Source organism: Neoarius graeffei, chromosome 19 (assembly GCF_027579695.1).
Source record: "Neoarius graeffei isolate fNeoGra1 chromosome 19, fNeoGra1.pri, whole genome shotgun sequence".
In the NCBI taxonomy this organism is placed as follows: domain Eukaryota; kingdom Metazoa; phylum Chordata; class Actinopteri; order Siluriformes; family Ariidae; genus Neoarius; species Neoarius graeffei.
In genome coordinates, this window is record NC_083587.1 from 13,019,567 (window position 1) to 13,046,641 (window position 27,075).

The 27,075-nt window shown below is 43.8% G+C and overlaps 1 protein-coding gene across 6 annotated transcripts in view; it reads left to right on the top strand.

The window, feature by feature from the left end:
* The first annotated feature begins 4,287 nt into the window (after window positions 1–4,287).
* The window catches only part of fndc3bb (fibronectin type III domain containing 3Bb), a 102,272-nt gene continuing 79,484 nt past the window's right edge, over window positions 4,288–27,075 (top strand). For 2 of the 6 annotated variants that reach the window (XM_060899668.1, XM_060899673.1), the window contains exons 1-3: window positions 4,288–4,469; window positions 19,808–19,941; window positions 20,021–20,096. In XM_060899668.1, the coding sequence (XP_060755651.1) occupies window positions 19,834–19,941; window positions 20,021–20,096 (184 nt within the window). In that variant the 5' untranslated portion in view covers window positions 4,288–4,469; window positions 19,808–19,833. Of the gene's footprint in view, window positions 4,470–4,572; window positions 4,629–4,807; window positions 5,118–8,061; window positions 8,226–16,589; window positions 16,804–19,807; window positions 19,942–20,020; window positions 20,097–27,075 lie in introns of those variants that run through there. The other 4 variants (XM_060899669.1, XM_060899672.1, XM_060899670.1 and 1 more) reach the window with 4 other exon arrangements.

The window sequence follows — 27,075 nt, forward strand, 5'->3', positions numbered from 1 at the left end:
CTAGGGTGCCAATATTTTTGGAGTTTAATAGTGAAGTCTCAGGTGAAATGTATTGACAGACTGTTCCAGCTGTTAACTGAATAGAAGACTTTTATGTTGAAGGCTTTCCAGCGGCTCATGGAGCTGTTTATGTGTAAAGGAATGTGCAGTGACCTTTTGCAGAATAATCACACACACACACACACACACACACACACATTTCTCTGAGTGGACTGCAGGGTTGTTAGGGGTATGAGATAATCTCTTTTAGGGATTTAATTTCACAGTTTTATTTTTATGCAGAAAAATGTCTAGACTATCACATGACCAATCCACTCTGAGTAAAGGGTTCTTCCAAGGTTCGGGGTGTTCACTTCCTAAAGCGGTTCTCCCTGGAACTGTTTCTAAAAGATAAACACTTTGTTGTAAGGTCTCTGTAGAAGGTTCCCCTCACAGACACTCTGAAGAACCTTTGTAGTTCTGTGGATGTATCATTGATTTGGGAATTAATCTGGATTTATTTGTGGAATCAGATGATTGTAGTTATAATAAGGTCCACTAGGTGGCGCGCTTGTCCTTTACTGAAACCCATGTCGGTCACGTGTTTATAATAAATGAGGTTTAAATTTTAAATAAAATATCCATCCGTCCATTATCCGTAACTGCTTATCCTGTACGGGGTCGCAGGCAAGCTGGAGCCTATCCCAGCTGACTATGGGCGAGAGGCAGGGTACACCCTGGACAAGTCGCTAGATCATCACAGGGCCGACACATAGAGACAGACAACCACTCACACCTACGGTCAATTTAGAGCCACCAATTATTCTAACCTGCATGTCCTTGGACTGTGGGGGAAACCGGAGCATCCGGAGGCAACCCACACAGACACGGGGAGAACATGCAAACTCCACACAGAAAGGCCCTCGCCGGCCACGGGGCTCGAACCCAGAACCTTCTTGCTGTGAGGCGACAGTGCTAACCACTACACCACCATGCCGCCGAAATAAAATATCATGATGTGAAATTAGATAGATCTTTATGTGTTGTATTTCATACACTGAATTCATAAGTCTATCAGCTGAAAAGTTTGGCTTTAATTTTCATGCAGTTTATGAGTTTTAGTGTTTAAATATAAACTAAAAGTATTTTTAAAGGAACGAAGGAGAGAAAATGAGCGCAAGGACTTCAGAAGTTTCCTCCTTAAATTCTTAAAATTGTGGCTGTGAACATCTGTGTAGACATGACGCCCAGCTGCAGCTGCACGGAAAGTAGGGCAGACATCAGTGTGTGTGTGTGTGTGTGTGTGTGAGAGAGAGAGAGAGAGAGAGAGGTCTGGAATGTGAGGGACATGAGCTGTCTTGTCTGCTTTTGATGACATTCCTCTGTACTGAGGAGAATAAAATCACTTCCGCCTCACTGCTGAGTGCAAACACCAACAACTTCATTCAGCACTAATGTTCAGGCTCTTTCTCTGTAAAAGTCTTCCATCAAGAAGGAAGTCTTTAATATCCTCCTGAACATGGCACCATTAAAGTAATACTGCAGAATTTATTTCATTTTCCGTTCCCAAGAAACTCTATCCTCATTACACATCCCAGAATCTATGAATATACATTAATATTCAAATGAGGAAATGCCTGTGTGTTGACATTTCACTTTTGATTCTGAACCACTGTGTTTATTTAGTGGCATTATAAACTGAGCTCATATACTGTATAACATCTGTTTTATAACGATGTTTGTTTACATTAGAACACTGACTGATCTCAAACCTTCATAAATCATCTGCAAACGCTAACATAGTGTTAACAGCTTACCCTGAAAAGTTCATTTTGTTTTTTTGTAAATGGTTTTGTACCAAGTTGTTCCAGCTGTGCTGAAATGTGTTGTGTTTTTTTTTGCCACAAACAGCAGCAGATGAAGGAGAACCTGAAAGAGCCAAACACCTGCTCACAACAACTCATATTATTTCTGATAACATGACAAACTTTTACTAATTTACTCTAACAAAGACTCACTCACACAGCAAAGCATCATACTGAACACGGTGCTGAACACGGTGCTGAATATATTGCAGGACATGGTGCAGGATATGGTGCTGAACCCAGTGCTAAACATGGTGCAGAACATGGTGCAGGACACGGTGCTGAACACAGTGCAGGACATGGTGTAGGACATGGTGCAGGATACGGTGCTGAACACGGTGCTAAACATGGTGCAGGACACGGTGCTAAACACAGTGCAGGACATGGTGTATGGTGCAGGATACGGTGCTGAACACGGTGCTGAACATGGTGCAGGACATGGTGCAGGACACGGTGCTGAACACAGTGCAGGACATGCTGCAGGATATGGTGCTGAACACAGTGCTAAATATGGTGCAGGACATGGTGCTGAACACAGTGCAGGACATGGTGTAGGACATGGTGCAGGATATGGTGCTGAACACGGTGCTAAACATGGTGCAGGACACGGTGCTGAACACAGTGCAGGACATGGTGTAGGACATGGTGCAGGATACGGTGCTGAACACGGTGCTAAACATGGTGCAGGACATGGTGCTGAACACAGTGCAGGACATGGTGTAGGACATGGTGCAGGATATGGTGCTGAACACAGTGCTAAACATGGTGCAGGACATGGTGCAGGACACGGTGCTGAACACAGTGCAGGACATGGTGCAGGATACGGTGCTGAACACGGTGCTGAACATGGTGCAGGACACGGTGCAGGACACGGTGCTGAACACAGTGCAGGACATGGTGCAGGATATGGTGCTGAACACAGTGCTAAACATGGTGCAGGACATGGTGCTGAACACAGTGCAGGACATGGTGTAGGACATGGTGCAGGATATGGTGCTGAACACGGTGCTAAACATGGTGCAGGACATGGTGCAGGACACGGTGCTGAACACAGTGCAGGACATGGTGTAGGACATGGTGCAGGATACGGTGCTGAACACGGTGCTAAACATGGTGCAGGACATGGTGCTGAACACAGTGCAGGACATGGTGTAGGACATGGTGCAGGATATGGTGCTGAACACAGTGCTAAACATGGTGCAGGACATGGTGCAGGACACGGTGCTGAACACAGTGCAGGACATGGTGTAGGACATGGTGCAGGATACGGTGCTGAACATGGTGCTAAACATGGTGCAGGACATGGTGCTGAACACAGTGCAGGACATGGTGTAGGACATGGTGCAGGATACATTGCTGAACACGGTGCTAAACATGGTGCAGGACATGGTGCAGGACACGGTGCTGAACACAGTGCAGGACATGGTGTAGGACATGGTGCAGGACACAGTGCTGAACACAGTGCTAAACATGGTGCAGGACATGATGCTGAACACAGTGCAGGACATGGTGCAGGATACATTGCTGAACACGGTGCTAAACATGGTGCAGGACATGGTGCAGGACATGGTGCTGAACACAGTGCAGGACATGGTGTAGGACATGGTGCAGGATATGGTGCTGAACACAGTGCTAAACATGGTGCAGGACATGGTGCTGAGCACAGTGCAGGACATGGTGTAGGACATGGTGCAGGATACGGTGCTGAACACGGTGCTAAACATGGTGCAGGACACGGTGCTAAACATGATGCAGGACATGGTGCTGAACACAGTGCAGGACATGGTGTAGGACATGGTGCTGAGCACAGTGCAGGACATGGTGCAGGACATGGTGCAGGACATGGTGCTGAGCACAGTGCAGGACATGGTGTAGGACATGGTGCACGATATGGTGCTGAACACGGTGCTAAACATGGTGCAGGACATGGTGCAGGATACGGTGCTGAACATGGTGCTAAACATGGTGCAGGACACGGTGCAGGACATTCGTACACTTTGACACTTGTACACTCGGACACTTGGAGACTTGGACACTTGGGCACTCGTACCCTTGGACACTTGTACACTTGGAGACTTGTACACTTGTACACTCAGACACTTGGAGACTTGGACACTCGTACCCTTGGACACTTGTACACTCAGAGACGTGGACACTTGTACACTCGGACACTTGGAGACTTGGACACTCGTACCCTTGTACACTTGTACACTCAGACACTTGGACACTCCTGGTCTGTGTACTGACCAGAAACCTATCTTTTTAAAATTCAGTCACTGAAGTGAAATGTCTTTGGTCCATTATGTTTTTCTGAGTGCTGTTAGATCTTATCCTGATATGAACCTTCTAGCAGTTTTACGGCAAGTTTTGTTCCCCCTGTGTGTTGTGCGGAGCACCTACTCAGGGCTTTACGGTACTCTGGGCCCCACTGCCCCCCCACGCAACTGCCACATAATTGACATGGCGGAATCCCGCAATCGGTCCACTGTGGACGGAGCCGCTCGGGGATGATTATTATTTCACTTTCAGTCACAGAGGACTAACACACACACACACACACACACACACACACACACACACACACACACACACACACGGATTAGCGAGAGATTCCCTGAAGTTCAAGTAAGTAAAGTGCTTTGGTGGTGTACAGTTAGAGAGGCTGTGTGTGTGTGTGTGTGTGGAGGAGGTGAGGAGCTGTGAGGAAAAGTTGAGAGAGAAAAGAGGAAGAGGAGAAGTCGCCGGCTCGCTGCTCGGCTGGAGAACTGAGGGAACTGAGGGAAGGTTCGGATGGAAATCGAAACTTAAAGCTATATTTCACTGGAATCCTTTAGTGAAGCGGCTTCGTCTTTCTCTTTCTCTCTCTCTCTCTCTCTGTGTTATCACACTGGAGCTGGTTTTGGGCTTTATTCTCTCTCTCTCTCTCTCTCTCTCTCTCTCTCTCTCTCTCTCTATTCTTTATAAACACGTTATAAACGGTGTTATTTCCGGTAAACTCTCATCTCTGCACACTCCAGGACTTTCTTTGTGAAAACTTGTTCATTCGGATTTTTCCCCCGTCAGGAAAGTTCTGGAAATTTCTTGTCTGGTTCCATCTGAACTTTTTAACGCTGTTAATTAACGCTCTGAGGCGATGCAGTAAAAGTACAGAGTAGATTCTGAGTTGGTTTTTTTTTTTTTCAAAAACGTTGCGATTTTTTCTTGTAAGTGACACGTCAAAGTAAAGCAGCGGTGGCACCGAGCCAGCACTCTCAGACCCACTGCAGGAAGAAGGTTCGAGCTTTCCATCTTTACATCCGACACAGAAACACCGAGGACAAATTACTGAGGACTTCTTCCTTCATTTACACCTTTATTTTACTCACATTTGACTGTCTGATCCATTCATCACACTTTACTGACGTGGACTGCTCTCTCTCTCTCTCTCTCTCTCTCTCTCTCTGTCTGTCTCTCTGTATCTGTCTGTCTGTCTCACTCACTCACTCACTCACTCACTCACTCACTCACTCACTCACTCACTCACTCACTCACTCTATCTATCTATCTATCTATCTATCTATCTATCTATCTATCTATCTATCTATCTATCTATCTATCTGTCTGTCTGTCTGTCTGTCTGTCTCTGTGTCTATTTGTCTGTCTGTCTCTCTCTATTTATCTGTCTCTCTATTTATCTGTCTTTCTCTCTATCTATTTATCTGTCTGTCTGTCTTTCTGTCTGTCTCTCTCTCACTCTATCTGTCTGTTTGTCTCTCTCTCTCTCTCTCTCTCTCTCTCTGTCTGTCTCTCTGTATCTGTCTGTCTGTCTCACTCACTCACTCACTCACTCACTCACTCACTCACTCTATCTATCTATCTATCTATCTATCTATCTATCTATCTATCTATCTATCTGTCTGTCTGTCTGTCTGTCTGTCTGTCTGTCTCTGTATCTATTTGTCTGTCTGTCTCTCTATTTATCTGTCTCTCTATTTATCTGTCTTTCTCTCTATCTATTTATCTGTCTGTCTGTCTTTCTGTCTGTCTCTCTCTCACTCTATCTGTCTGTTTGTCTCTCTCTCTCTCTCTCTCTCTCTCTCTCTCTCTCAAGTTTGTGTTCAGGTGAACAGTTCAGTGTAATTTCAGATTTTTCAGAACTGAATCCGTTTTTTTTCTGAATCATTTTCAAAAGTTCCAAAGGACATCTGAGCCCAAATAGATGGCGTCACATAGCATTCCATAGCGAGTGAAAGTGAAGAGCTGGTGTGTGTGTGTGTGTGTGTGCGCGCGTGCTTGTGAGTGTGTGTGTGATTGGTGTCTCAGGACTCAGCAGATGGACAGTATACGGTGTGTTATCAGTTATCATATTCTCCTTCACAGATATCACACGAGTTTCTCAGCAGCTGACTGTTCCACTGTTCCACATCACAGTAACACGGTGTCTTTAACGTGGTTGTTGTCTGGAAAAGTCTGAAAGTTAAAGACACTCATTTCCACAGCTGGACTTCAGATAGTTCTTTATTTTTTGCACCTCCGTAATCCAACATCACATTTCCTATTACACAGAGAACTGAACATAGAGAGTTAGGAATGTTAAAAAATCAGTCTAGAAAAACTTTTGGAAATGCAGATTGTTTTCCGTCAGGAAGGATATCACAACAGGATTTCAGTAGTGTTCTTTTAGTATAATGTCATCTCAGTTTACAGCATTGTAACATCAGTATTATATTTCTGTCCATATTTTGCAGCTCTGATCCCTAATCCAGTCACTCCTGACTTCAGAATATCGCCGATCCGTCTGCAGAATTCCGCTGTAAAAGGATTTAATTGATTAGTGAAGATAGCTGAGGTTGTGTTAGCGCTTTCGCACACGGTGTGTGTTTGTATGGTGTACCTGTTTAACCCCGTTCCCGTTTCTTCTCTGCTTCACGGTGCTGCAGATCCTCGGCTGTCTGAATCCGAGGCCTGTGGCGTTCCCGTGCAGAGCCATTCTTGGCTTGATCTGATATCAGGAATGTCTCATTGGGGCGTACCTCAGCCAGCTATTTATAACGTGGATTTGCTTTGCCACGTTTTTCTCCACAGTGTTCAGCTTGGCAACAACGTACAGATAAGTGGAGAGTGTGATTGTGTCATGTTCGGAGCTCGTGGCAGTTATTCCAGGATCTTTGTCTTTATCATTCCTCAGTTACTGTAACCTGTGTGTAGTTTTTACTCTTTTCCTGGTCACATGTTTACGCCTGGTTTACAACTCTCTCTCTCTCTCTCTGTCTCTCCCCGTCTGTCTGTCTGTCTGTCTGTCTGTCTGTCTCTCCCTGTCTGTCTCTCTCTCTCTCTCTCTCTCTTCTCCTCCCTGAAGCTGTTGTTCTTTGAAGGTTGCTGATGTTATCCATGGATGTGAGTGTAGTTCTGCTGTTGGCTAGGGAAGGTCAGGTGTTGCTCCCTGTCCATCTCTTTCAGAGGGAATTTTTTCAGCATGTCTCTGAGCCGAGCTGCTTCACTGATCCGACTCTGTGAGTTTGTGCTGAGCTGCTGTACATGCCAGTCACTCTGAAGGCCCACTTTTTAGCTTTGGAGGGATTCGTTTTATGGAAACCTGATGGTGCATTTGGAGAGAATTTCGGAAAGCACTAAGGGTTTTGGATTGTGACCTGGCTGAAATGAGGGCTTTATGTGTACGAGTGTCATTCCCTCCACTGAGTGTGGGTTTGATGGTGTCATTGCTGTGCACATGGTGGTGAGCAGTGATTTCACATCTCTTCAGGGGGTTAACAAGAAGCAATTCAGATGAGAGTAGGACAGTCAGCTGCAGGAAATGGCTCATTTCTCACCTGTTAATGAGCCACATCCTGTCTACACTAAGAGTAATAATGAATGATGTGTTTATACACCAGAATTCAATGAGTCATTTTGAGTTCATTTATCAAAACTCTATCAGAATTACTGCAGTTTATTAAAGCAACAGGCCACGAAAACAAATTCATTTTAATCTGAACCTGAATCCTGTATTACAGTAATGATATAATCATCTCAGTGTCTTTTTATTTTACCTGTGATTGTATTGATGGAGTTCAGGAAGCTGCATGAAATTCTTAAAATGTCTGAGACACAGATTTTACACCAACAGGTTCGTTATTTATCTGATGAATCAGTCTGCTCTTTTATTGTGACTTTTAGCACAAACACTTCCCTGCTACAGGTGTAATGAACTTCTCCTGTAATTTGATTATTTCCTCAGAAATGAGCTTGAGATACAACACCATCCTGTCCCATCAACATCCCACATCTTGTCTTTGACCTTTTTCCCATATGAGTCAGATGGATGAAATGTTCTTCACTTCCGGCTGTTCAGTTATCTGACGTGTTTGTGTTGCTCTCCGAGTCTCCAGCTGCTGAATCCAGGTGTGGAATACAGTGTATAATCTTTCCTGTTAGGAGAGACACTTCACTCGGATCCTTACTGACAAGGTGCGACAGTTCCTCCTCCTCTCCATCCTGTCCTCAGGAGGAACTTCTCTCCAGTGTAGTGGTCTGTAAAATGGAGCTGAGGCCTGAATGAGGATGAGGAATTTCACCTGTTGACCTTCTTAAGGAGGGAGAGTTTGGAAGGGGCTTCTGTGTGCTTTTCCCTGCGTAGATGCGTTGCCTGGCCGAAGTTTTTTTGACCCTCACTGTGGAGAATTCCTTTTCCTCTCTCACAGATGTTGCCTTTGTGTTTGTGGTTAATTAAGATTAAACGTTGCACTCTAGTAAGATGGACATGCAGACGTGTGTTCGTTTGAATATTTACAGAATGGAAACTGTATCTGGCTTCGAGGAGACTGCTGAGCCAGATTTTTCTGTCTGAATGTAAGATTTTCTTCGACTCCTAATTTGCATTTTCTGTCCGATCTTGTCGAGAGTGTGAGGTTGCAACTCAGGCCCTGTCCACACGGCAACGGATTCAGGTGACTCCGATACAATTGCTTATCGTTTAGGCCTGGCGTCCACACGGCACCGGCGTTTTGGGTGCCCAAAACGCAATCTTTTTGAGAACGGGTTCCAGAGTGGAAAGATCTGGCAACGTTGCCGTTGTGAAGTCGTCTGGATGAGTAGAACGGATTTGTTTACGATGACGTCACAACCACATGACTGTGAGTGCTTCACGCCGGGTAGAAGTGTAACGAACTCGATGCGAGTTGTCAACAAATCCTATAACTTGGTTCATGAAACGCGCTTACAAAATATTTTCACTGTGAATATTTATTGTGTAATGGTGCAAAGTGAGAGAGAGAGAGAGACTCTGCCCTTAGGGCAGAGTCAATCCCGCCAGCAAAAATAGGGGAAAAAAAGGAGCGATCTCACCTCTTCAGATGTGGGTTTAAGTCCTACAATACATTCCTCAAAAAGGGCGTAGAAGAGCAAATTAATCCATCAACGTGTAGCATTCAATTTATTCCGGACCATTAAAGACGCCGCCTTCCGCGTAGAATCATACGTCATCCTCGCCGCCATATTGGATAGGTCAAAGCGGAGAATAAAGATTAGCTGCGTTTAATTGTACCAACAGGTTTGCCGTCCAAACGAGATCACATGGGATTACCTTTCACAGGTGAGAAACAACAAATTAATTCCATCAGCGTGTAGCATTCAATTTATTCCGGACCATTAAAGACGCCGCCTTCTGCGTAGAATCATACGTCATCCTCGCCGCCATATTGGATAGGTCAAAGCGGAGAATAAAGATTAGCTGCGTTTAATTGTACCAACAGGTTTGCCGTCCAAACGAGATCACATGGGATTACCTTTTACAGGTGAGACTGGAAAAATACTTTTCATTGTATTTGGTCATTATAATGTAATTTTACGAACAGATTTTCCTGACTTTGTGGCTAATATGAAGTCTCGCGCATAATAGTTTATGCGCATGCGTCCTTACTTCTTCTATTGTTCTGGTGTCTCCGAAGGGACCGTCTTACAGCGCCCCTAGAGGTGTGGCATGTGTATTGCATCGTTTTCAGCAAGCGTTGCGTTGCCATATGGACCTGATATTTTACTGATCGTTGCCCATTTGGACGCGATATATTTTTAAATAACATCTCGTTGCCGTTGTCGTGTGGATGTAGCCTCAGTGAGAACTCCCGGAGCGTCACTGTGCATGTCTGGAAACACTGGAAAAGAGTCGAACATTCTGTTGTCTTATTAACTATAGACACCAAAGCTCTGAATCTGCTGTCTTTAACATTCCCCTCTTCCCTGCACTCGTGATTTTAGAATGACGTTAGAAATTAGAAAGAAAACTGAACATAGAGCGCCTGCAAAAAAAGAAAAAAAAATCAGTGTGACAAAAATCTTGAAAACGTCTGAAATTGTTTTCCTTGTCCCTGTATCAGAATGACGGCCTTCCACCTCCCTGATAATCACAGTGATCACAGCTGCTCAGTCACAGCCATCTGTTCGCTTGTGTTAATGTAGTAACATTTTCACCTGATTTTCAGAAAGATGCAGCGCCGTCATGTGTCTCAGAGGAAGCACATGCTGGCTGTCATGCATTTTAACATCGGACTCTGCTATGACTTAAAGATCTAAAATATGGACTGATATTAAGCCTACATCCACACTATATGGTTTAGTTTTAAAACGCATCACTTTCACTACGTTTATGCCTGGTGCCCACATGACCCTGAAATTTTTGAGCCCCCAAAACGGAGACATTTCGAAACAATCCCTGTATCCGAAATCGCTCACTCGTTCACTGCTCCCTACTCCCTGTCGAGGGAATTACTATATAGAGGACTACATGGTGAGCTCATTGGTAAAATGAAAAAAAAAACACTTTTGAACACGAGTTCGTTGCGCTGGTATTTACATCATTACAGTCGCACAGTTAAAATGTGCCAGATCAGTTGGCTGGTGGGTTTTCAAAATAATAAATGCATGCATGTATTTCTGTGATAAATACATATTATACTGAGCGTATTTCCCACATTAATCAATGCAAAGTATCAATGCATCTTTCAGTTCTTTTAAATCAAGGCTGAATACTTTCTTCTTTGCCGCTGCCTTTTATTGAATCAAATTTGAGACTTTTAATTTGATTTCTTTCAGCGCGACCGCAATGCATGATGGAATATATTGCTTTGGTCAGTGACCATTATTGTACACTGCTTTTTGTGATGCCTTGTGGGATACTATGAGTGCACTATATAGGGTGTAAATAGTCCTCACTAAGGTTTCAGACAGCACTACAAAATGGCGTCCCCACTATATAGTGCCCTATATAGTGAGTAGGGAGCGATTTCAGACACAGGGAATAACACAGAAACCCACGCTCACTTCCTAATTGGGTCTCATCAGTCACGATGCCTGATTCATCACACTTTTATCACGTGACCCTTTTCCAGAAGAAAAAAATGGCGTCAGCTGTTTGTCCTGGTACGCGCGTGCCCAATGTACATGTGATGTGCGTTTCAGGTGTGCTAGTGTGGACAGAGATTATTTCTGATACGGAGCCAAACCGCTTGACTGGATGGAGATCATTTTAGGTTTAAAACTGCATGGACATATCCTAACCAGGGCTTAATTTGAGCCGGAACAAGACGGAACAAGATCCGGAACTTCCATTGTCGGATCCGGCAGCTATTTTCATTTCATCCGGTGTTCCGGCAACTATTTAAATGGATCAGATCACCTCCGTGACCATCACAAAAGGGAAAAAAAATCAAACAATAAATTAAATAAATAAGTAAATAAAATTTGTTTAGTGTTCGGTTTTGATTTTGATATCTGTTGTTGATTTCTCTCCTATGACATCCACAAAATCTATGCGAAAAGGGAAGGGGGGGCGTGGGGTGTATACTTCCGCTCAATAGAACATCATTTTTTTTTGTAGCCGTTAGCTTGCGCTGTGGAAAAAATGGCAAAAAAACAAGAAAGCTTACTAAAATTTTTCAAAGTCTCAGGACAGCCGGATCCTAAACGACCTAAAATGGATGACGTTGGACACAGTGAAGGCCTTTGCATGCTCTTGCGACAAGGCTTTCGCAGACAGTTGTAATTTATCGTTGAGCGGGGAGTAATAGGCATGCGCGATGTTATTCACCGCCACAATGCAAGGGGTCGCGAAATCGCTAGGTGGGTGTGGTTAGTGGAGTGTTTATCCTCCGGTTACTTATAATGACTAGAACTGGAGTCGTATAGATGTACGTACTTCCTCACTTCCTCGATCAACCGCTCTTCGTGCTGCTCCATCTTCGCTCGTGTTTTTAAAAATGGCGGTCGTGAAAACAAAACAAACCGGGAAAGTAGGGAAGCGGAAGTGCGTGTACAGCGGATGTAGAGTGGACCAATCAGAGCCCTCTTGTCTGCGAGGCTGTCTGCGAGGCTGTCTGCGGTGGTCACAATTTTTGGGAGGTGCGCGCAGAGCGTCTGCGAAGGGGGGGGGGCTTTGCAGACGCCATCTGCAACGCCATCTGCGAGGACTGGGTTGTCAGCATAAATTGGCCTTGACACTGCACCAGCACCTGCTGCAAGTGTACCAGTCTCCAACTTGTTTTGTAAACCCTTTATTTCTTAACTATTACTTGAATTGACTGCACTTATGTTTGCTGGCACTTATGTTTGCTGGCACTGCTTTTAAACTTGAAATATGCTTGAAATCCTAGGCTATGCTTTTAAATACCCTACTTAAATCCTTAAAATGAGTCATTTAACCCATGTCTTGTGTGATCTGATCTCCAATGGTGAAATAAACCGGTTGTGATATGAGTACAGTCTGTTATTTTAGAAGATAAATTTAATATATAATTTTAATATATATGGCTCTCACGAAAATGTATTTGAAAATATGTGGCTTTCATGGCTCTCTCAGCCAAAAAGGATCCCGACCCCTGCCTTAACGTATGTGTGGAGAGCGAGAGTGAACTTGAGTGCCTGTTTGGAGAACATTCTGAGCGTTGTCCATTGTTGTCCAGGATTTGATAACTGGTGCTGTTGCAATACATGTCATGCAGTAGGCGTGTGTGCGTAAAGTTATAGTAAACCGCCCCCCGCCTTTTTTTTTTTTTTTTTGAGTCGCCGGACCCACCCACCTCCTGCGTTCCGGGACCTCCCACTTCACAAATTAAGCACTGATCCTAACTGATCCCCTTGAAGCCCTGCCCCTTCCCCATCTCACATTAATAGTGTTTTGTCTTGATGCGGTTTTCCTGATTGAAAAATGCACTTGACGCAGCGGCCTCGCGTTCTGTCATGATGAATTGGGAATGTTTTGAGGTCTCATCTCATCTCATTATCTCTAGCCGCTTTATCCTTCTACAGGGTCGCAGGCAAGCTGGAGCCTATCCCAGCTGACTACGGGCGAAAGGCGGGGTACACCCTGGACAAGTCGCCAGGTCATCACAGGGCTGACACATAGACACAGACAACCATTCACACCTACGGTCAATTTAGAGTCACCAGTTAACCTAACCTGCATGTCTTTGGACTGTGGGGGAAACTGGAGCACCCGGAGGAAACCCACGCGGACACGGGGAGAACATGCAAACTCCGCACAGAAAGGCCCTCGCCGGCCACGGGGCTCGAACCCGGACCTTCTTGCTGTGAGGCGACAGCGCTAACCACTACACCACCGTGCCGCCTGTTTTGAGGTCATGAATGTGAAATAAAATTTAACAGTGTGTGTTACACTTAACTCACTTACACATGGATATAGCTAATCTCAGTTAAATTGCTTTATTTTGGATGCGCTGAAAATTTTTAGCTGAAAATGGTTAAAAAAAGCCCTGAGCTTTTTCAATGTCCAATCTAACGCTCTAAAAATAATGTGAGTGGTAGTGAAAATTAGAAAGTGATTAAAACTGCAGTTTGCTCTCCTACACTGGGGTTTACAGCAACAGGTGTTTGAGTATAAAAAAACAGCCATGCGTCTGTTTAAGTTAAGACGTAGAGATGAGAAACGTTGATATGCACGCTTTCTTTTCTTCCTGCACTCGGTTAAAGCTGTTACATACTTATTAATGAGAAAGTGTGCATGTAAACTTTACTAGTGTCGACATCTCGACTAAAACAGAGATGCAGTGGCTCTACCCAGCCCCAAACAACCCCCACAACCTCCCCAAACAACCCCCCAGTCAGCCTCCTCACCCTGCCTGGTGGTTACCGTAAAACCCTGTATATACACACAGGTGCTTTGTGGCAGGACTCGACCCTCATGCAGTGGCAGGAGTCACACAGCGAGGAGACTTTGCTAATGGGGGGATTTTTAAATTAGGGGGAAAAAGGAGTGATATTACCCGGAGAGATCCTGATCTGTGGTGATCGGAGGGAATGAGTCAGCCACTGGGAACAGCTTGCCTTGTTCTCTCTGTCGTTCCACAGAACTTTAACCCAGCATTGGATTTCTTTGGAGGAGTTACGCAATACTGAAGCTTCATCTCTGTTCCTGCATTGTCCTGTGTTTAAGCTGCACACACACACACACACACACACACACACACACACACACACACACACACACACACACAGAGTGAACTGGGTGGACTACAGCTGCTGTGTTGTGGAAATCGAGGACGTGGACTGCACCCCAGTTTAAGTGGGTCAGTTAAGCCCTTCCATTAAAACATGGCTCTGGGATGAGTCCAGATGTTGCTGCCTGGCGCTCAGAGACCGAGAACATGTGTGCCGGATGTGATGAATGCATAATGGGCTCCAAAATCTAGAGCCTCTGCCAGGACCTGTTTTTATTTCAGTAGTTATGTAAAAGTCTCACAATTTGATCACATTGTTCAAGTTTGTCTGTGAAATTAAAAAGATTCTTTATTAATAGCTGAAAAAACCCTCAGCATAGAACAACATCTGGCAGTAATCCAGTTCGTTTCATGTGTCGGTTGCTAAGAAACAACACTTAACACTGTTAGCATGCACACGAAGCATATATCTACGTATATGTTCCAATTTCGTAGAGGTTTTCCCAAAATAACGTAAAATGTCATCTTTACATCAGTCCATGGTTTAAGCAGGATTAAGTTTGTAGAATTATCACTGTGTTTAGATTTTATGTTGTTATTCTTTACGTGGGGGGCGACACGGTGGTATAGTGGTTAGCGCTGTCGCCTCACAGCAAGAAGGTCCGGGTTCGAGCCCCGTGGCCGGCGAGGGCCTTTCTGTGCGGAGTTTGCATGTTCTCCCCGTGTCCGCGTGGGTTTCCTCCGGGTGCTCCGGTTTCCCCCACAGTCCAAAGACATGCAGGTTAGGTTAACTGGTGACTCTAAATTGACCGTAGGTGTGAATGGTTGTCTGTGTCTATGTGTCAGCCCTGTGATGACCTGGCAACTTGTCCAGGGTGTACCCCGCCTCTCGCCCGTAGTCAGCTGGGATAGGCTCCAGCTTGCCTGCAACCCTGTAGAATAGGATAAAGCGGCTAGAGATGATGAGATGAGATGAGATTCCTTACGTGGAGATACAGTCACAGCACACAGCTGTCTAAAAAAAATTAATTAAAAAAAGGAGAAAAAAGTCATAAAATACACAAAGCTAGCTGTTGAAGCATGCTGGAGATATAAATATACAAAGTACATTGATTTATAGAGACATTCTGAGAGTCTTAAACCTAAATATTGAATAAAATTATTTTAAAAAATTATAGAAAAAAGGAAAGGGCAAAAGTTCAATGTCGAAACTCTAAGGTCTGCATCTGAAAATCTAAGCATTGTAAAAATGATGCGCTTTTGTACCCTTTTCTGGTCACAAGCTTCAGAATCCTGAAGGATGCAGTCTGATTGGCTCTGCCTGATTCCTGCACCAGGCTTCAGACGTGTAAAAACTCGTGCTACAGTGAGCTTTTCACAGCAACGTGCAATCACTGGACTGGAAACAAATCGCAGAATCATGTCTTCTTTACAGGGATTTTTGTTGAAAGGAGCTGCTGAGTAAATTAGTTAATTTCAGGCTGAAATGAAAATACTTGACGATGTGAAAAGTTACTAGTGCAGACTCCATCTGGATAACTGTGTGGTTGGTTGGTTATGACGTTAAACAGCTTCCTGTGAAAGTAAACGGTTCTTGTTCAGGTTTAGTGATGAAACAGAACCTGGAGGGTCTGGAGGTAAAGCTCCATGGTCTGGCTTGTGAGACTGGAATCTTTAATAATAATACACATCTGGAGATGGGCTTTTAAAAAGCTGGCAGTGAATTACAATGAGAATGAGTGTGAGCAAGGCCACGCCCACTGGTTTTTGTTCCACCCCATGGTTCTATGTGTTAGTGTTGATCAGATCATAGGAACTCACTCGTCTTTTTCAGTCGCTGCCTGTGATGTGACATTTCTTTAGGAATGTGTACTGCTTCTGGATGTCGTGTGCAGATGTGAAACTGCTGTTAGAGATCAGCTCAGGCTTTCTGAGAACAGCCTTAAAAACCTCAGAATCTCAAGGTTATGGCACAAAACTAATAAACCATGGCCTCTTTGGCATTGCGTCAATGGAAGTAAAATGTACTTTTTGTTTTGTGACTCAGACTTTTGGACTGTGTGGGACCGGCGTTCGCGCTGCCTGCCTACGCTGTTGATTTTAACAGTGTTTGTCGTTGCTGCTCCGTGTGGTGTGTTGCTCCTCCCATTCGCTCGTCCGGAAAGCCTCGGTGCCATGTGAAGGCTTCAGGTAGTTCTAGAGAATACAGGAGTGTTCTCCGGTGTAGACGTGGGTCACTGCTAACATTTAAACAACACTGCAGTGGTGTTTTGCTGACGTGAGGCTCAGCTTCCTGTCTGTCTGTGTGTCTGTCTGCAGTCCAGTCTGGGGTCTTATCAATGCCGGGGTTTGGGCACAGAGAAAGCACGCAGTCGCGGTGGGAGAAGTGATGTGTGGAATGAGCAGGAGGAGGATGGGTATGTGCAGAGATATTTTTAACAATGTGATTTCATCTGAGCAGTAAATGTTGATCGGAGTCGCAGACGTGACTCATGAAGAGGCTAGAGGCTGCTGGAAATGCTGAATGTGTGGAGGTGAGTTGGAGTTATAGCAGGGAGAAAGAGACAATTGAGAAGTAGGATGCAGTTTGCACTACTCTCTGGTCTGTGTGTGTGTGTGTGTGTGTGTGTGTGTGTGTGTGTGTGTGTGTGTGTGCTTGTTTAGACACAGTTGTTGGGAGGCGGGTTTCCAAGTGAAGGAGTAAAAGGGGGTGATGGAAAAGCGGCGGGTTGGGGATGATGATGATGCTGAGCAGAGCAAAGGATGGTTTCTCGGTTCCCCCGGTTCCCTCTGTGTTATTACATATCATTAGGTGGATTATAGGGCCTGCGCAGACCGACTCCCCATCTGGGGCTGTAAAAGTACCAGACGTGAAAACAGATTTGAGTGAGAATGAAACCTGTCTTTGAGAGCAGTGTGTGTGTGTGTGTGTGTGTGTGTGTGTGTGTGTGTGTGTGAAGAGATCTTTTAAGTAGTGTGTAAATAATTTTATTGCACTCTCTAATTCTCTAAGGCAGAGGAAGGCATTTCCTGTCTGACATGACGTTGGGGTCAACGTCTCGCAAAGCTCAAAATGGACAATGAGAGCGTCAGTGTGTACGTCCTCCTGTAAACGTCCTCCTGTAAACGCTCTTCTCAGGCAGTTGATGTTCCTCCAGAAGCTGTTTATAGGCGATGCTATGTATAGGAACTGTGGATGGAAAAAAGCACTTTGATGCCTGTGTGTGATTTATGTTCTCTGTATATCGGAGTGAATTCATGAACCATGAAGCTGTTGTGTAAAACCTTGTTTCCACATTGTAAATAGGAATTGATCTGGATAAGGATCAGAATTTGTTGAAATCTCCACCGAGCCCAGTGAAAAGAGCTTCAGTGTGTCTGCCGCATAACAAACACTGTGACGTGGCAATAACAACATGACCCCTGAAAGCTTGCAGGTCTCGCCTGTTTGTTTAGCCCTCCCCTCACTCCGTTTGTATAGCTTCTTGGATCTTTTCCCCCGGGGTGTTAAGCTGCAAACAACCCCCCATTCCTGCGGCGCCCCCCCCCCCCCCCCCCCCCAAACCCCTGAACTCACAAAGGTGGAGGCACCAGTCCTCCTGAGGAATGGCGGGAATGAAGAGAACATAAAAGAGACGTGGAGAGAGTTTCTGAGCCCTGGAGGGATTTGTGTGCTCAGTCACTGCGTTAGTGATTTTACTTTAGATAATTACAGGGTGTAGTGAAGGAAACTGCCTGAAGTGTGCGAGAAAAATCACTCGGAGAAAAGTGAAATAGGCCTAAATTTAAGGTTCCACTCGATTTGTGGGACAAAAGTTTGAACAAATGCTTCGTGTTTGACTTTCCAGGAGTCGCTATGGAAGGATAAGAGTATTTATTTTCTCTGCGAATCTCCAGCATGTGTCCCATCATTCTCACGAATGATCCTGGTCTTACAACGTTAAAGATTAGCCTCGACTACAGTCAGAACACGGCGCTTTACGTGGCCAGTGTTTGGGATTAAGACACGTTATTGCTTTATAGAGGGCAAACTTCATGAGTTGATGAAGATGGCAGATGCCTGTGACCTCTGTCTGACCTCTTAACCAGCAGTAAATGTCTAATTTTTTCTCTCTTAGCTGTTGATTTTTGAGTGATGGAGAATGAAGATGTTTTTCCTGCTGGAGTAAAGAGAAATCCGACGCTGGCTCTTGTTGGACTCATCAGTATGCATGCCTTGGGCCTGGTGCGGGGCAGATGATCCGAGCGTGTGCAGCCCTGCAGGGTCAGAGAGAGAGAGGGAGAGAGATTTAAATTACAGGAAGCGCAGACAAAGCACTGAGAGGTTGAGTGTTCAGATTACATCTGTCTAGAAGACATTTTTAATTCACTAAAAGCGTTCACCTGTGTCACGCTTAAAAGCATACTCCAGGATTTTCATCCAGGTGTCTGTAATTTCAACATATTTCCCAGTAGTGAGCTAAAGACAACTCAGCTGACAGAGAATGAGGGTCTAAGTGCAAATATTGTGCCAGTAAACATTTAACATAACTGACTATAAAACGTGCATTTAACCAATCAGAGAAAATCTTTCCAAATCTATCCTTATGGACTTTTATCCAATTTTCCTACACTGGAGCAATGCAGTAAAAAGTAGTTCCGGTTACTTTAGGCTTTCCTGAAAGGTTTTGTGGTATCCATACGCCATCAGAGCGACACACCTCTCTTAATCTTCCATCTGAGAAAGTAGTTTAATCTCTGAAAGGCTTTATCATGCTTTACAGCTTCATTTCTATACAACGAAGGAACTACATTATTTCCAGAGGCACGTTTTTGGAGTCATGTGTCACTGATGTATAAATTAAAACCGGAACTACTTTTCATTTTTTGCTGCATCGCTCTAGCGCTGGAAAATCAGATAAACATCCACGAGAACAGATTTGTGGATGTCAGATCTGTCTCATCTGAACACGTCACTGGTTACATGAGTGTTTTATAGTCACGTATTTTAAACGTTTAATGACACAACAGCTGCCTTTACACTTGTGTGAGTTGGGAGTGTTTGTTTTCTGTTCTTTTCTCAGTGGAGAGTTTTGAGGAGAAATCACCGAGTCCTGGTTTATTGGTAGTGCCAAGACATTTGAAACCAATCTTGTTCATTTTCCCGTCTAATTAGATTTTCATGGCGTGAGTGTCTGTCTTCCTCTGGTCCTCTCTTTCCTGTCTGTGTGCTCGTTAATGTGTGTATTAGGAGCAGTGGTTTGTGCTGGTGGTGAATTTAACAGATAATGGAAGCAGACACTGTTGAGACAACGCACTCTAGCAGCTGTAGTGCAGAATTTATTTACCCCACAGTGGCATTTATATTATGCATGACTTCATTCCTGTACAGATTACATCATCATATAAACCCCAGTGACTTCATCATGACCTCATCCTAGATTCTTAACCTGACTGTAACCTTTTCCGTGTGTTTGGGTGTGAAAGGGCAGCAGCGTCTCGTCTGTTTAGTATATTTTTTCTATGAATGATGACCTACACGTGTTCATGTCTCCACAGCGGCTGCGCAGGGGAAGGCTCCATGAATGTACGTCACCATGATGATGACGGACCAGATGCTGGAGCTCCCGCCGCTGCTGAACGGCGAGGTTCCCATGATGCACCACATGATTAATGGAGATGCCTCGCAGCAGGTAAACCTTCGCTCCACACCCTTACCTCGTCCTGATGGATCAGTGGGGCTCAGGTGGCTGATGTGACGTGTGTTTGCAGGTGATCCTGGTCCAGGTGAACCCCGGAGAGACGTTCACCATCCGCAGAGAGGACGGGACGCTGCAGTGCATCCAAGGTCTGTCCTGAATCAACGCATTTCTGTCTAATCGAGCACCGTGGCCCGTTCCTTGAGATTAGATAAGCGCAACGTCACAGGCATGTGGAGTATCAGAGGAATGGAGCGTGGAGGAGATGATTGTTGCACAAATCTTTTGTTCATGATGATAACGCTCTCCTCAGTCACCAGAAATGAATTTCAGACTGATAAACACACAAGGATTATAATACTTAAAGGTGCATACGATTATATTATTTATTCGTCTTTTATTAAAAAACCAACACACCAGATAACACCAGTGTCATGATAAAGTGGAACACTTTTCTTTGAACTTTATTCAAACTCGATGAAAGAATCATTTAAAAGAGAACAAAAGTAAATATTAAATATTTAGTGCAAAAATATATTTTAAAGCCAAGTCTGTGATGACTCGCTGAAAATAATGGAGTCAGTTTTATAACAGTACAACCTCTATTACACCTTTATTACACTCACAATTCAGATATAATGTTTAATATTTACTCATTTTTTGTGCTTTAAGAAAAGTTTCTCTTATTTAACATAAAGACAATGAATGTCATGGTGCAGGTAGAATATAATATTATAGTGAGCACGTCTTTCAGTTTCACGACATGACATTTCTGTCTGTCCCAGCTTTAATACGGAGCTCATGTTAGTTTAGTATTAATTTGCAGTAAACTTCTTGATATCCGCCCCATACTTAAGAGAAAAGCATTGCCATGATTTTTGACAGCTTTGACCGTACAACGTCCGTATGAACGATGAACGTGTCCCACCACAAGGAACCCGAACATAAGTGCAAGCAAGGCAACGTATCTCATAAACACTTGACCGCCAGACAATAAAATTTGTATCTTTATTTCCACAAGATAAATGGATTTTTATCCAGCAATTATTTTTAATTTGCTTTTTTAGAAAATAACATGGGATTATTTACGAACACATTTGACAGAAAATATTCACGACAGTTTCATATAAAACTAGTTAAAACAGTTTTATTAGTCCACTCGCTTGTTGGACAGTTGACAGTTTTATTGAAAGCACGCTAATAAACAGATCCAAAATGGAGAAAAAGGCCAAGTCGAAAAACAGGCAGTGGTGGAGTGAGGCACAGACAGGATAACAGAGGGAATACAATACTCACTCACAGTCCAAAAACACAAACAGGGTCACAACCAGAGAAGCGACACAAAATACAAGGCTTTCACAAAGTCTGTGTGTTACTCAGAGTCCTTATATAAATTTCTGCGCTGTGATTGAGCTCTAATCAGGAACAGGTGCATGGGGATTAGTCCTAATGATGCTCTGTGTGTGTGTGTGTGTGTGTGTGTGTGTGTGTGTGTGTGTGTGTGTACATGACAGATGTAACCAGACACCTGTTTGACATATCGAGTGTGATATTGAATGGTATTGAATGAATACAGTACTGATGTAAAGTCAAAGTGCTGGTTCACTGCTGTCCTCCAGGCACCCAGCAGAGTCACACCATAATAAATGTGGTGGTGTTGTTTCTGGCGCATGGCATGCGGTGTCAAAGAAAGGAATAAATATGTATCGTAACTGCAATGTGGATTTCATTATTGGTCTCACTGTCACAAGACGATGTTGTGATTTATTGACATGAAATACACGACACAATTCAATGGTTCATTCATAGTGCTGTAATATTATTATTCCATTCAGGGTGATTTTGTGCCCTTGTAAATATTTTGCTCATAAACTCATCAGGCGCTCCGCTTTTAGGCAGGGACTAAATAGCTCAATTAACTGTGCTTTGAGTTCTCTGTAAGTTGGTCTGATTCCTTGAAGCATTTTATAAACATAAATAATAAACTCTAATAATGCCTCATAAACTGTAATAGTTTTCCATAAATGATAAGTGTTTGATGACTTCATGCAAACCTGTAAACCAGGGGTCACCAAACTTTTTTTCTCTGGGGGCCACATTGTCGTTCCTGACTGTGATGGGGGGCCGGGGTCGGGTCAGCTATATAACATAGAATTGTATGACCCAGACAAATATGACCACCAGCAGGCCTCATTGTGTAGTAGAGATTACTAGCCTGACACAGCCATCCCCGCTACTATATCCACACTACTATATCCCCCACTACTATATCCCCCACTACTATATCCACGCTACTATATCCCCCACTACTATATCCCCCACTACTATATCCACACTACTATATCAACACTACTATATCAACACTACTATATCCCCACTACTATATCCCCCACTACTATATCCCCACCACTATATCCCCCACTACTATATCCACACTACTATATCAACACTACTATATCCCCCACTACTATATCCCCCACTACTATATCCCCCACTACTATATCCACGCTACTATATCAACACTACTATATCCCCCACTACTATATCCCCCACTACTATATCCACACTACTATATCAACACTACTATATCAACACTACTATATCCCCCACTACTATATCCCCCACTACTATATCCCCCACTACTATATCCACACTACTATATCAACACTACTATATCAACACTACTATATCCCCCACCACTATATCCCCCACTACTATATCCACACTACTATATCAACACTACTATATCCCCCACTACTATATCCCCCACTACTATATCCCCCACTACTATATCCACGCTACTATATCAACACTACTATATCCCCCACTACTATATCCCCCACTACTATATCCCCCACTACTATATCCACACTACTATATCAACACTACTATATCAACACTACTATATCCCCACTACTATATCCCCCACTACTATATCCCCACCACTATATCCCCCACTACTATATCCACACTACTATATCAACACTACTATATCCCCCACTACTATATCCCCCACTACTATATCCCCCACTACTATATCCACGCTACTATATCAACACTACTATATCCCCCACTACTATATCCCCCACTACTATATCAACACTACTATATCAACACTACTATATCCCCCACTACTATATCCCCCACTACTATATCCCCCACTACTATATCCCCCACTACTATATCCTCCACTACTATATCCCCCACTACTATATCCACGCTACTATATCAACACTACTATATCCCCCACTACTATATCCCCCACTACTATATCCCCCACTACTATATCCACACTACTATATCAACACTACTATATCCCCCACTACTATATCCCCCACTACTATATCCCCCACTACTATATCCACACTACTATATCCCCCACTACTATATCCCCCACTACTATATCCCCCACTACTATATCCACACTACTATATCCCCCACTACTATATCCCCCACTACTATATCCACACTACTGTATCAACACTACTATATCCCCCACTACTATATCCCCCACTACTATATCCACACTACTATATCCCCCACTACTATATCCCCCACTACTATATCCACACTACTATATCAACACTACTATATCAACACTACTATATCCCCACTACTATATCCCCCACTACTATATCCCCCACTACTATATCCCCCACTACTATATCCACACTACTATATCAACACTACTATATCCCCACTACTATATCCCCCACTACTATATCCCCCACTACTATATCCCCCACTACTATATCCACGCTACTATATCCCCCACTACTATATCCCCCACTACTATATCCCCCACTACTATATCCACACTACTATATCCCCCACTACTATATCCCCCACTACTATATCCACACTACTGTATCAACACTACTATATCCCCCACTACTATATCCCCCACTACTATATCCCCCACTACTATATCCACACTACTATATCCCCCACTACTATATCCCCCACTACTATATCCACACTACTATATCCACACTACTATATCAACACTACTATATCAACACTACTATATCCCCACTACTATATCCCTCACTACTATATCCCCCACTACTATATCCCCCACTACTATATCCACGCTACTATATCCCCCACTACTATATCCCCCACTACTATATCCCCCACTACTATATCCCCCACTACTATATCCACACTACTATATCAACACTACTATATCCCCGCTACTATATCAACACTTGATTCCTGGCACATATTTGTTTATCTTTACTAGTGGTTTGCAAAAGTAGTAATCGAGTCTTCACACTGTTTTAATTTGAAATACCACAGATATTCCATTTATTTATTTTCTAATAAAAATAACATCAAAGCTGTCAAGGTAAGAAACATCTGCCTAGTTGAGGTGATTGACACTGGCAAAGGTGAGTGGAAAATTATAAATTGTAGGTAGGCCTGTTGATATTATTAATAATATTAATAATAATTGTGTGCAGCACTTAATAAAGGTCAAATAAATAGGCCGATAAAATAAATACATTTAAAAAAACAGTGAAATTATAATAATGATCTGACTATAATATGAGCAATAGATCAATAGATCACAGCAGTTGTGCTGCGTCCTGCACGTCATTGCTGTCATCCATGGCCAAAGCAAAAAACTCGAATTCTGACGCTTTCTCATTCAGCTGGTCATACACAGTGTCCCTCAAATCTTCGGTTCGCCTGGTCATAGTAGGTGCGGAGAGACTCACCGCGTAGAGCGCATCCTTCTTGTCGGGACACACCTCCTCGGCCACAGCAAGCATGCATACTTTAACAAAGTCCCCATCAGTAAACGGCTTTCCATGGGTAGCTAGTAGGTAAGCTACCTTATAGCTAGCTCGGACAGCAGCCTGGTTGATCTGGGTTTGGCGAAGGAATACATTCTGTTGTGCAGCCAGTCCGCATTTCATCTTCCGAATCCTGTCTTCTCTTGTTTGCCCTCGCAAACTAGCATACTCTTTGTGGCGGGTTTCGTAGTGACGACGCAGATTATATTCTTTGAAAACCGACACACTTTCTTTACATACAAGACAAACTGCACGGTCCTTACACTGAACGAAAAAATAATCGGTGGTCCACTGTTCTTTAAAAACTCTGCACTCTCTGTCAGCTTTTTGCTTACCGCTAGCCATTTTGCTGTCCTGAACACTGACAGTTCTCTGCGCATGCGCTGCCTGTCACTGCTTGATCACGAGCATATGACGAAAATTCGGAAAATATGAATAGTTCATTTTATAACTAAATATCAATTTTAATTGATAAAATCAACAAAATACAAGATGCAGACATGTTATTATTTGCCAAAAAGCAATTTAAAAAAATAGGCCATGTCCACTTTTGGGGATTGCCTCATAGGGCCAGTTCAAGTGGTGAGGGGCTGGGGGGCCGGTCAAAGGGGGGTGGAGGGCCGGAGTCGGCCCGCGGGCCGTAGTTTGATGACCCCTGCTTTAAACTAACCCTGTCCTGTGCACACTGTAATTATGAAACGAATTTAAATATATATTTATAATTATAAAATCATGATAAACATTTAAAACTCTAAACTCAGCTGGAATGATTGATGAATAATGGGTTCATAGAAAGTCTTAGCTGTTTTATTTTTTTAGATAAAAGGAGGTGACATTTACACGTCAGTGCACACACACACACACACATGCGCATGTATCTGACATTTGATGTGAAACACGCACCTGGGCGCTTCTTTCAGTGTGGTGATGTGATGAGAATTCACCGCTCAGTGTGTTTATGAAGTCTTTAGTGTTTTTCCTGTAAACAAATAAACCTTGACTGAGTGACAAGTGGTGAACTTTAACCACGTGCCATCAGCCCTGACCCTGTTTACACAATCGAGTGAAAGTGTTCTTACCCAACGCAGGTTATCTGCTGAGCGTAGACGAGTGTGTGGACACGGGGATGACGTGGTGTTGGTGGGTTTCATTTAAAAGCAGCTTGTATGTGGACATTAATAACTAGCGGTGCTCCAGATGTGTGTTTGTGTTGACTGTTCCAGCGGTTCCTGTAAGCCAGGTGCCCGTGTGCTCTCTGTGTTGTTTGTGTGCACTGGAAAGTTGCTGATAAGGGTTTTCCCAGGCCAGGACATGGCATGCAGACGCCTGGGACGTTTTTAGAGCGTCTTGTCTGCACACACTGGTCAGAAATGTCTGATTACCTCACAGCGCCGGAGCGCCAGGAGACACAGTTTGAAGCAATAATTCATGATGATTATTGTTTTTCTGTCATTGCATTCCTGAGCTTGGCAGAGTAGCGGCTGGTCTCCTGGTGAAGCTTTGAGTAATAAGTGTGTGAGCCGTAGACTCGTCCTGCATGCGTCTGCCGTCACGTCTGATTCTGTTTGTCCACACAAAGCACAAAGTTTGGGCTGGGAGCTCACTCTGGGTGGCCAGAGGACGGTGGGAGGGGGGTGTGCTCCTCCCTGGCATTTCTGAGTAATAATTAGGACCAACCCGTGTGTGTGTGTGTGTGTGTGTGTGTGTGTGCACGCGTGCTTGTTCTGTATAAAGTAATATCTGTACAGTGACTACATTTTTACCTACCTGTGTGTGTGTGTGTGTGTGTGTGTGTGTGTGTGTGTGTGTGTGTGTGTGTTCTCATAAAGACACAAAGACCCTCATTAAAGCTCTGCACGTGGATCAGCCTCACACAGAGATGGACGCATAAAAACACACAACCTGTCATTTTCTCATCATTTTCATTTTGGTTATAACTTTGTTCGTTTCTTCTCCTCGTCTTCCTGCTGATGTGGCAGAAGCTGTCTCTCTCTCTCTCTCTCTCTCTCTCTCTCTGCTTTTTTTCCTCTCTCTAATGAAGCATTACTACAGAGACTCAGATGTGATATGAACCACCTCAAATGCTGTGGTGAGAAATCTACCCTGAACTTCATTTCCAAAAGCAGCAGAAAGTGTCTGTGTGGCTGAACAGCTGTGAAAAGACTGTCCTCCTGCTCCTCCTCTTCCTCTCCTCTTTTTATCTTTCTATCCATCTATCCCCGTTATCTGAGTGCTGACTGAGTCACGGTGTTTGAGAGATTCACATCCAGGCCAGATGTGGCGGAACTGAGCTTTGATGTTACTGTGGGTCGTGTATACACACACA